The 12,219-nt window shown below is 42.4% G+C and overlaps 3 protein-coding genes across 3 annotated transcripts; 1 reads left to right on the forward strand and 2 right to left on the reverse strand.

Moving 5' to 3' along the window:
- Window positions 1-487: 487 nt before the first annotated feature.
- Window positions 488-2,456, reverse strand: Bfra_003375 (putative amino acid transporter protein; the record flags this gene model as incomplete). Its single annotated transcript, XM_037333781.1, has 4 exons — window positions 488-687; window positions 735-1,824; window positions 1,955-2,210; window positions 2,275-2,456. 4 exons carry the CDS (start codon window positions 2,454-2,456, stop codon window positions 488-490), a joined length of 1,728 nt encoding a protein of 575 aa, XP_037193868.1.
- Window positions 2,457-9,330: 6,874 nt separating this feature from the next.
- Window positions 9,331-9,659, forward strand: Bfra_003376 (uncharacterized protein; the record flags this gene model as incomplete). The annotated part of the gene is made up of 2 exons (XM_037333782.1): window positions 9,331-9,506; window positions 9,590-9,659. 2 exons carry the CDS (start codon window positions 9,331-9,333, stop codon window positions 9,657-9,659), a joined length of 246 nt encoding a protein of 81 aa, XP_037193869.1.
- Window positions 9,660-10,077: 418 nt separating this feature from the next.
- On the reverse strand, window positions 10,078-11,391 carry Bfra_003377 (putative dna repair protein ntg1 protein; the record flags this gene model as incomplete). The annotated part of the gene is made up of 1 exon (XM_037333783.1): window positions 10,078-11,391. One exon carries the CDS (start codon window positions 11,389-11,391, stop codon window positions 10,078-10,080), a length of 1,314 nt encoding a protein of 437 aa, XP_037193870.1.
- Window positions 11,392-12,219: the final 828 nt, after the last annotated feature.

Here is a 12,219-nt window from a genome sequence, read left to right on the forward strand (position 1 = left end):
AAAATGGAAGAGGATGATTCTGACTTACACTTCTGAAGGCTGATAATATAATGTTGCTTCACGTAAAGTCGTTGATGTGAACTCCTTCACGCATTTTGACGCGAGATCTTTATCACACCCTTCTCTCACACCAAAGAACTTGATAACATCATTCATTTCTTCGACATATCAACAACAAAACTCCTCTAAAATTTTGACTGAGAAGATGATTGATGGATACAACGATGAAAAAATCCGGGACCTCAAAATACATTACCGGACCAGAAACGTTTCTATTATCAAACCTCATCAATTACACGCCACCACAAAATCGACATCTCACGTATCAAAAGTAATAGGGATCTGAATTCAAAAGTTTTCCTTAATTACCAGGATATCTTTAGGGTATGTAGCTAGATCTTAACGAATGAGATCCCAGCCCAAATGGGTATATGATCCATCAAACAAAGTACACGAAGTGTAAAGCAAACCACGTACGAATCCTCCTCTACGCAATCCAGAACCAGATCTTCTCAAAAATGTTTCTTGGTTCCAAATCTGGCCATTGGTCATCCTCTGCATCCAAGGCTGCCTTACCAGTGTAGATATCGGCATCAGCTGATTGGATCCACTTGGTGCGCTTGAAAACCTTCCAGAATCCGTAAAGCAAAAAGAAGATTGGAATTCCGATGTATGCGGTGAGGAAATCTACAAAAGTTAGGACGAGTCTCACAGATTTCAGTGCAAATACTTACTGGTAACATTCCAGTGAGAGTGGTTCTCGCCAACAAAGACATCAAATCCATTGAAGAGAATGATCATGACGAAGAAAGCCAGAGAGATCCAGGCCGTGTATGGCTGGAATTTACTCTTGAAGACGAGAGTGTTTCTATCGACACCTTGGGCTGCCAAAGCGCTATGGAATTTAATGTAGGCGACACAAATAGAGCACCAGGTGAAAAGGGATGCAATGGTGGTCAAATTTTGAAACCATGTAAAAGCTGTTGAGGCACCACCGGAACCAACCGACAAAAATGTGATGAGCGAGATTGAAGCTGTGCACAAAACAGCCCAGTATGGAACACCTGCTTTGCTGCATCGGAGAAGGAATCTTGGGGCTTGTTTGTTCTGAGCAAGGGCGAACAAGTAACGAGATCCGGTATACAAAAATGCATTGGCGGATGAAGTGGCGGAAGTTAAGATAACTGCATTGATAATCGATGGTAACACTGGAATACCGGCATTCTGGATACCAATAACCCATGGAGATCGAGCAGCACCAGCGGCACCTTCATCTTGAGCCTTGAGCAAATGTGTATCGCTGGAGGAAACAAGAACACCAATAGCCAATGAACCAAGGACATAAAAGAATAAAATTCTCCAGAAAACTCTGCGGACAGCCTTTGGAATATTCTTGCGTGGATTTTCGGCTTCACCTGCGGCTACAGCGACCAACTCAACACCACCATACGAGAAGGCGGCATTGACGAGAGTTGAGAAGAGACCAAGGAATCGACCTGTATCTCCAGTGGAGTCGTATTGCAACATGAATTGTCCGTGTTTCCAGTAACGGAAACCAAGACGATCATGCTTAGGGTTTCCTCCGAGATCTACAATAAATGCCATAATCAATAGTCCCACAATTGTAACAATTTTGATACTGGCGAAAATGAACTCGGCCTCTCCGTAGATGGACACAGCGAAAATGTTAAGGCAAATGACGAGAACGATAATTAAACTGATCCAAGCAGCGACATTGATGTGCACTGCTCCCGGCCAGTAGTCAATGACGACAGCAGCAGCAGAGATTTCCGCACACAGGGTAATTGCGGCAGAATACCAGTTCTATTTGATCACCAAAGTTAGCATAAGCTCATGACATCAATCCCGAGGGTATGATCATAGACTTGTGTAGTTTCAATGCTAAACAGCGGGGTTCCATAACGGCTTCACGAGAGTCAGTGAATCAACTTACATTCCATCCGACGGCAAATCCGAGCGCATCATCAACGTAACGAGCAGCGAATTGTGGGATAGCTCCAGGTAGAGGTAACCATGTAGCCATCTCACCCAAGCACTGCATCATGGCAAAGATGGCAATACCAGTGATACTATAACCCAAAAGCATTGAGAGCGGACCGGCTTGTGTGAGAGCACTTCCAATACCCAAGAAAAGACCGGTACCAATGGTACCACCAAGCGCAATAAATTGGATATGTCTCGATTTCAATCTACATGCGAAATTACAGTTAGATTTCGTTGGTCATGAAATATTGGATTATATGTGAGCCTTACCCTCGAGTAACGTAACCATATTCTTCAGCAGTCTCAATGTTTCCATAAAGCTCACCAGCTTCTTGCAAACCAGCAGCTTTTGTTGCATGACCGGTAGACGGGTCTACAAATTGGGCACGAGCATGATTTCCATTATAGTCAGGCGACGAGGACTCGTCGACGTTGTAGTGTTCCTTCTCCATTATTGTGGTTGAGAAAATGGATCGATATTGACGAGGAGGGAATAGGGAAGAAGAGAGGCAATCAATAGAAGAGGGAGGTCGAGCGACTTTATACAAGCACAACGATTGAAGGTGAATGATACCCAAGAGACGCGACTAGTAAATTAACATTCGGGCGGTTCAACCTACCCTGCTATACAAAAACGCCATTGCAAGCCCTCTGCAGCTGCAAGTTGTTTCAATTTCCAGCTCCTCGGCCCATCAGATGTGATGGGAAAATTCAAACTGGATAATCAAACACGCAGATTGGTCAGGGGCAAAAGCGATTAGCAGGATTTGGTAACGGGGGCGCCGTATACTATAATTCACTCTTCAATCCGAACATGAATTAGTCGCTATTCCTATTTGAAAGTATTTGGATGGAAAGCTTCCTTCGTTATCAGGAAGCATGGATTAGAGGATTCTTGCAGGAATTCGCTAGGGTTAATGTGATTTACTGGCGCGGAATTTAATTCGTGTTAAACGACAAGGATTGTTTGAATACACCATTCAACACAATATCTGTAGGCTTGCTAGGGCAGGTCGTACGAGCTGTGTAGGTTGCAAAGCATTTGCTGATGCCTTGAATGCCACCTGCAACATTCGACTTAGCATACTGCTGCATACGGGTTAAATAGGCATCCGTTAAGCCAAAGTTTTACTAATAAAGTTTTATATATCTGTGAGAGCGCCCAGGAACAACAAGACTGTAACGACAGCTAACTTGGCTCACAATACGAAGGAAGGATGTGATAACTCTCACTTCCTACAATGATAGGCTTCGTCTAGGTCTAGCTATTATTTTCGGAGAGCCCGCCGATTGACCTGCCATTTTAGAGGGGCAGCCGAGATAATACTTCTCACATTCGACATAACCTGGGACGAAAAACGCAAATGAGAGATTCAATATTTCCATTCGTTAACCTTATTAGTTTCTGAGATACGGGATTATATTTAACCAATTACACATTGTAGACACAAATGACATTGTTAGGGATAGTTGATAAGCTGACTAGGGATGATTCAACAATAACCAATAACCGAGGCCTGAAGGAGACTATATCAAACTTAGTGTACTTTCGTTAGATCAAGGGTCTAATGCTTACCTAGGTGGGGAATCTCAAGAGAATCTAATGAGACGGGAGCTTGCAGGCTTACTTATGGTATGCTGACAACTTAATCAAGCTTCAGCAAAGGTCTAGCTTTCGAAGAGCCAAAGTATACTGATCCTTCAGATCAACCGTTGATCACGTCAAAAATTAGCAGCTAGCGACACAAGACTTCTTATCGCAGAAACAACCCGATCAAATATAGAGTCTAAGAGCACAAATTCTCCGTGTGACCGCAAGGAAGTCATACTCTATGAGGAATTATTTCTGAATCGAGAAAGCCACAACCTTGGATTGAACGCAAGCCGGAGGCGATGCTTGTTTCACTACAGTGAGCAGATAGAGAGAACACGAGAGCTCTCTCTAAAGGAGGTAGAAGGGCCGTACCAAGAGTCATTGTCAAACGTAACACGAAAAGGTGGTAACTATTGCAGATATTCCGTTGTTTTCCTTGTCAAATGAAGCAAGCTTCTGGAATTATGCGTCGAAGGTATTGTTTCCGTGGCGACATGTTCGAGCCTTGTCCAATCCGTGTGGATACTGACAGGTATACAGGGGATCCATGTCTTCCTCTCCGCATACCCCAACCTTGCCAAGATACGAATGATAAGGACCAGGCGAATGGCAAGATCACATCACCCTCCATTTCAATATGATCCTACAACTTTCTTGCATGAGAGTTTCTGTCAACAAGCATTCAACAAGCATTTTGCCACGATATTCCATAGAAGCTAATGTGCTTCCACGGGAGAAGCAATAGAACTTCTAGAAAATGTCTGGAAACGGATCGTATCGTAAATCAATACTATTAGTTGATTTTCGATATTTAGTGCACACACACGCGTGCAAGATAGATCCGTAAAATAATCGCGAGATTGGGTCTAGACTAATCAACCGTTAGATTCTCGGATTCATTGACCGGCCGGACATTTTCCTTATCTTCGAATACCTGGTCAAATTGAAGCTCACGTCGGAGAGTGGACAGACATTGACAATTCTCGCCGGGAAATAATCTTACAATACATCAAGGGTCAATTCTAGGGTGTGGCCCGATAAGGAAGGTCGAAATAATTGTGCTAACTCTGTGTGGATCTGATACCATTCAATCATCCCTCTTTTTGATATCCTCATATTAGATACATATGTTACGATTAACAGTGACAGAGTTACTGTCGTACGAAAGATTCTTCACTACAGCCCGATGCTTGAGGTATTTATGTACGTATGCTTCTTTCTCATCTCGTACCACAAATCATCATCTTCCACAAGTACATACTCCCTGCGCATTTTATGTAAGTGCATTCGATGCAATGTTGTTAATTGAGAAACGCAAGGAGAATCTAGGTCATGTGAGGCGGGGAAGTCAAGCTGATAAAATAGGCTATACTCTTCATCTCGAACGAGGGTCTTGGCCGAAGTAGAAACAAGCTTGCGCCGAGGGTATCCGCTATTTTCCTCGGTTGACATCCCGCTTTCTACAAACTAGTCCATTCATGTGGTCTAATCCAAAAAGTCATTATTGTACATTATTCTTGGGAGTCTAAGCGTAAATTGAGTAGCTTCATTTTTCTCGAGTCGCATGTTTTTGGGATGGGAACATTTCGGTAATACTCGTGAGCATAAGCCACTATCGGGCGCTGGACGTGTCTTAGATTTAGGCGTGAGATGTCATCAAGTACCAAGTGGGGGTGTTCATTGCTTAACGCGTCTTCGCCGCACGTACGCAGGCCCTACGAAGGATAAGATGATAAGGGACGAACTTGATGATAAGTGACGAATTTTATCCTCATTTCGATTTGAGTGTTGAAGCTTATGCAATTACCTTAAATAAGACGGTATGCGAGGTAATGAACTGGACTATCGATCGAGGAACTCGGCGTGTCGTATTATTTCAACCAATCTTGGCTTGTCCCCTTCTGTTGGTACGGCCTTCCTTATGTGATTTCGGATAGCTTTCAGGCTATGCGAGTAATGGTACATTGAAATTGATTCTGCCTTGGCAAATCCGTTATGAAGTTCTACACGGTCGTGGGTTTTTACCGGGAAATTAATGGACAAGGTGCTAATCTCTGAGTGTTGGTGGTGTCTTGTCTCAAGAGTCTCTGGTCAAAACATGATTCAAAGACGCAAGGCTAGAAATTAGCTGTGTATTCGAATCACACTTGCAAGACACTAGACAGAGGGGCAGATAGGTAGGTTGATCGCGGGGTGGAATTCTTTCGTTTATGATAATGTAAGAATGAGGTGAGCAGCGAAGGGCGATAATCTATCAGCTCTGATGTTTACTTATTTCTGTGCCGCGGCGAAGCGCTTATTGTTTGATGAAAGTAGAGTCATGGCGGTGAGATGTTCCCGTTGTTATCCCTCTCTGATTTTCTGATTTCTGTTTAATTTCGTTTCGTTTCTGTTGTAGCAAACTTAGACCTCGGTCTTGATTGGGGTTATATCTTATTGACTTGTGAAGTTCAATTTCGAGATTTTCAGAACCAATAAATCCGTCAGTAGAAAGTGTTTTGTCAAGGAAGGCAAGAAGATACTAGCATGCGGCAACTTTTCTCCCCTATCTTTTACATTCTGAAGCCTTCATATGTTCGCCTTGTGTGCCAAGATTCAAGCGTACCTGCGTGCATGGCACTAACTTCGATCTCGGCACCCATCGTTGTTTACTGGATGGGCTCACTGGGTAGTATTATACTCTACCAGGCCAGATAATTATCGAAGTCATTTATCTTCTTAGGAATTCGTAGATTCTTGATAGCTAAGTAACAACCTGGGACTTGATTAAGATTCAACCAATTAGATAAAAGAAAAAAGTTATTTGGAATTCAATTCTCTGAATATTTAATTATTAAGTTCTGGCTTGGTATTATACCAACTTTAGAGTCTTGATGTCATCCACCAAGCCACATTCTTCATATTAATAAAAGATCCTCGTGACTCCGGTTGATTTAACTGTTCCTCTGGTAAAACTATTACGGGGAGTAAACATATCTAAATAAAGAATTGAAACCACTCATCCGGTTTCCCGACAGTCAAACTGATGATTATCATGAAACTTGCGATATCAGTGTTGGGGTAAAAGAGATTCATCAAACTGACGTGATTCAAATCACGATACGAGGGAGGAAACCACCCGGCCCTCAAAGTATCATCGTGAGAAGTTCAAGACTAAAATAAAGATATTTCGAGACGACAGTGTCAATGTTTGATGCAAGCTTCTCTTGAGGTCTCAACCTGCCGCCCACTTACCATAATGCAGAATTCACAAGAGCTCTCACAACTTCGGTAACTGGGGGATGAAATTGGAATGCTTCCAAAAGGAATTATGAACAGGTAACTTTCTTCTCTCATATGTGAAAAATTCATTGAGATTTGAATTGGTCATTATATTGATCAATCCTCAACTCAATTCCAAGAATACCAGCCACATGTAATATGTCAAGATAGAACTTGAAAAGAGCACAGATTTTCACTGCTAAGCCATCTGATGTTCTACCGTTGTATAAAAAAAATGAGAATGCAATATTTAACAATATCCTTGGAGAAAATGAGAAGATTTGGTTTCTCCAAGCTTCTGGTGTAGCATTTCGATTTCGGTGGCTAATTCCTGTTAGGAAGATGATTCATTGTAGGGTGCTTTTACTGATATCGCCTTTTAAGCGCTTGAGGTATCTAAGGGAGTAGATGATATCTGCAAGTTCGATCTTGCTAGGTTTGAGAGATAAAAATGGATTGAAGAATGGGAATTTGCAAGATTCGAAAGATCTTCAGACCGATAGGAAGGGGGAGGGGAGAAAAATCTGCTATTGTTTTGAGAGAATATCTATGTTATGGATGGGATCATACTGGAATTACATGCTAGGAGGTAGAGTCATGGGATATGGGATGTGGAATGTAGCAAAAACAAAAAGATGATTATGTTATTGTGTTGAGTGGAGGGAAACTAGTGAAAGGATGTAATTATATAAGACAAATGATTCAAAGAAGAGTGAATAGCTTCTGCAGACTATCGCTCTGATGGACTCTCGTCGCCAGGTCAAACAGTATATTGTAATATTTCCGAATAACTAAGAGATGAATGATGGAATGAAATAGATAGTGTGCAACTCTTGGCAAAATGAGCAATGCTATGGGGAATGATTGTTAAAGCGTGGTGTATGAGTAGCGTAACGACAATCTTCCTTTTCGGCAGCTCTCGTGCTGCAGTATTGTATGTACGCCAAATGATGAAAACGATCTTAATTCCTTTAAGTGAAAACGAGAGGCTAGCCTGAAAGCTCGATGGATGCTAGTTCTGATGCTGGAAGCTTTCTGTGATGGTGACGTTACGGTTTGTCCATTGATTGACGATATATACTACGATGCTAATAATTCGTAGGGTGATTTGATGATTAGTCACTCCCTAGTCATCTTTATACAACATCCTCTCTTCATGGACTCGGTATGTTTGAAGTAAGAAAGAACTATCTATCTTTCGTACTAAAAAGAAGAGTCTGACTGCTAAAGCAAGATATGTAGATATGCCAGGCGCATGATTGCCGTGAATGAATATTTGGTAGAATGTTATGCGGCCCTCGATTGAAGATAGTGTTGATGATAGGTATTGCAACTTCATTGCGGTTTAATCTTGAACGGAGTAGGTAGCCTTTTTAGTTTGGTACATCAGGAACATCATAGCTGTATTCGACCTCGAACGATAGAGCCTCGAACTTTCAACCGTTCCCGTGTGTTAAGTCTCATTCCTGGAATTGACTTGAGATAACGGAAACTCAGATGTTGAGGTAATTTGAGCATGCCAAAGTATTCGTTTGATTTCCAATTATCCGATTCTGGTGTTGTAAACAAGAGAGGTACTTTACTACAAATTCCTCAACATATCATGACAATCCATATCTCCACATGCTGTAGTCGCATCAGGATAAAAAATCAACATCTCAATCATCAGAGGAATTCCTATATTTTCTTTTTTCGAGAGCAAGAATACTCCAACCTTCAATATCGCGATCCAGAAACTTCCATCGTCGTCGTCAAAAACGAAGAGGTAAACACCACTTACCAACACCCAAAAATTCGGAACCCGCCGAAAATCCCACTATACCATATCCAGCCTAGCCCCTCACAAAAATGACCTGATACCACTCCCTCGTCACACCACCATCGTGCTATTGTCCAACTTTCCTTGCAGTCTCTCTACCCAAGTTTCTATTCCGATATTTTCCTTTCCCATTCATCCCGATTCTTCTATAATCATAGAACATGATTGAATATATCTTTGTAAACCATGCAATCTCATTGGTTAATAATTTTCAAGCGCGGTAAGGATAATTGAAGGAAGCGATTTCAAGCGAAGAGATCAGGAGATTTTATACACATGGTCTGGAGAGATAGTAATTTTCGCATGATGTTTTTGCGGGATGGGATCATGATGGTTCGGTTTGGGACTTGGGGTTGGGGGTTTGGAGGCTGTGGTTTGGCTGGAGAGGTCTCTCGGGATACGCAGGATGATGTTATGTTGTCGTAGAGTGAATTGAAGGATATTATGTTTGTATATATATGCATCCTTCCTGTCGTGTTACTCTTCTTGCATATCATACAATACAATCATACAGTGTATACAATATACCAATCACTTCACTCAATCCTGACACACACATAAACATCACTCCTCTCAATCCAATCACATACCCTCCTCACAAAAATCATCCTACCAATCAGCCAATCAACAAAAAACACCCCCAAAAGAAATCATGTCCCCAATAATCCGACAAGTTGCTTCCCGCCGCGCCTTTTCCATCCTCACCCGAGCCCGCCAAGTAGCACGTGGCTTCGAACCTCACCCATTCGAACGCTATCCCATTTCTCAACAAGCTGCTAAAGCCGATTGGGGCAAATTAGTTAAGAGGACTGCCGGAAATGCTGTATTGTAAGTTTTTCCTTTTCTCCAGGCTGCTTTCAGAACAAGCTCCGAGACGGGTGGTGAGATAGAGACTAATAAAATGTGTATAGATATTTCCCCGGTTTTGCATTTGTACTCGGATGGCCATTGTTGGCTGAGAAGGCCTTGAGGAGAACTTGAGTTGGACTCAGGGTGTGGGAGAGGTTATAAGCGGGGGAGGCGGAACCCACGTGTGAGATGAATGGCGGGGTGGATGAGCTATTTCTGGTGCATAAGTGATGGCGTTTTCGGATAAGCATTTGGGAGGCATTTTGAGATAGATGGTGATTAGGCCATTTTCGGAGAGATAAATGAATAATACAAGATATAAACATAAATAACAGTAAAATTCCATGGTTTTGTGATATTGTAGAAATGAGGATGAGAGCTGCGCAACATGTGAATCAAGGGCTGAAGTCATGTATTTTGAAATATGGCCACTCAGCCCCAGACATGTGAGCCCCTCTATTATGCGAGGATAGATTACACGATGTGAGGCTACACACAAAAATTCAAATACAAGCTATAATAAAACAACAAAATCCTGTGGGAAACAATCTCATCTCTTCTTCCGTTTTGGCGTCTTCTCTAATTCTCCAGGAGCATTTGCGATATCTGCTAAAACGGCATCCTCTTCCTCCTGCTTGACAATACCAGCCTCAGACTTTGATTGAGCTTTCTCTTCAGGATTCAGCGGTATATCCTTGCTATCCTTCTCTGCCTTGATCGTTTCCGCTCGCTCAACCACGTTACCCTCCTGATCTGTCTTGATCTTTTCCTCTTTGATCTTTCTTCCAATGGTGACCTTGCTTCTATCGGCTGCTTTACACAATCCATTCATTCCCAACTCACAACTTCCACATTTCTTTCCAACTGGTAAACAGACAGTTTGTCCAAATCCAACTAATAACCAATTGATCTCATGCCATAGTTCTTTTGGCAACCAAGCTTGTAAAGCCAATCTTGTTTCCTCTGGTCCTTTAGTCGTGTGCCAACCCCACATATTCGTGATACGATGAACATGTACATCGACACCAATTCCCTCCGTTCTACCCCAAGCACTACTCATACACAAGTATGCCATCTTTGGACCAACTCCCGGTAAAGACATCAAGCCCTCAATAGTATCCGGTATATCGCCGTTCCATTGATCTCTAAGAATTTCCGCGGCAGCCTTGATATACTTCGTCTTATTATTGTGAAATCCCACCACCCATATCAACTCATTCAACAATTTCGGATCAACAGCCAATATATTATCCAACGTCAACCCAATCGGTGCACCCTCCTTATGAGCAGGTAACTCCGTATAAAGACGGTTCATCGCAACCGCATTCGTAGTATCCTTAGTCTGCGAAGACAGCATCAAGGCAGTCAAGGTATGATATCTCTTCGTTTTCGGATCGACAGTCTCTTGTCCCAATTTATCACATCCCATCGTATCTACAGCTGCATTTTGCGCGACACCCAGTTTCCGCATCTCCATTACGATATCGTAGACTTCGCGCCAATCATTGGGAGGCTGGATCTCTATCTCTCCGGTATCTTCATTCTTGACTTTACGCGCGGGTTTGCGTACTCGACTTGTTTTTGACGGAGGGGAAAACGCGACAGTATTTTCGATCTCAGTCTTGATTGTCGTTTCGTTGAGTGATTGTTTCTTTATGGAAGTCTTTGGAGCAGAATTTCTCTTTCTTTTGAGACTTGACGTTGAGGGGACGGCATCTTCAATATCTGGGGTTGGCGATTTATCTTCATCCTTGATCGAAGCATTCAAAGCAAACCGAGATAGAGACCTTGTAGAACGTCGTGGTGAAGTAGACGTTGCATTGATTATCTTCGCAGTATCTTTCGATATTCTCGAGGTTCGCATGATTGGAATGTGGAAGATGAAGACCAAATTTTGGCTCCAGTCTGGGGCTGAATCTGGGTCTGAATCTGGGTGGCCATTTTGTTATATCGTAGTCCTTGATCTCCGGTAAGCTAGCACGAGAATGATGCGTCGGCTCGTGCTCAGGCGTGTCGATTGAAAAGAATGGCTTACATAATCATCTAATTTTGTCCACCATCCCACCAATGAAATCTCTCTAGTTGGAAATCCAAAGCAAGAATCACAACACTCGTAGAAGGAGAGATAGGGTTGAATATACCTAAGTAAGGGAGTCAGATATGAAAGCTGAGAATACACTTACGTCAGGTATGATCAATTCTCATTTCCGTCAACATCACACTCCTCAATTTACTCACAAACCCACTGGCAATGACACACAAATCTTTTGCTATTTCAGGGATAAATATCTTTCAACAGGCTTTATCTGGTGACCTTACCATTTATTCAATATTTTCTGGAGAACTACATTTCTCATGATGTTTGTTTGCCTAAAAGACACTCACTTTGAAGTCATTGCAGGTCGTCATCTACGGATAAGGCGAGACCACTCAAGAGTGGAGCAAGTGCTCGTCATCTCCTCGTCTCCATGGCTATAGATTTTGGAGGTTGGTGTTGGAATATTGTAAGTCTCTGATTGCTGGGCATTGATATCATTGATGGAGCTGCTTTCGTCCGGTCTACTGAACTGTGAATACTCAAGCGAGACCCCTGGATGTCACTCTATCTTGGCAATGCGGTCGTAAACCTATACGCAATTTGCATACCTAGGTATACATTGTAATCACTTCCCCTCAATCTTCTTTCAAAACT

The sequence above is a fragment of the Botrytis fragariae genome (assembly GCF_013461495.1).
Source record: "Botrytis fragariae strain BVB16 chromosome Unknown tig00000045, whole genome shotgun sequence".
In the NCBI taxonomy this organism is placed as follows: domain Eukaryota; kingdom Fungi; phylum Ascomycota; class Leotiomycetes; order Helotiales; family Sclerotiniaceae; genus Botrytis; species Botrytis fragariae.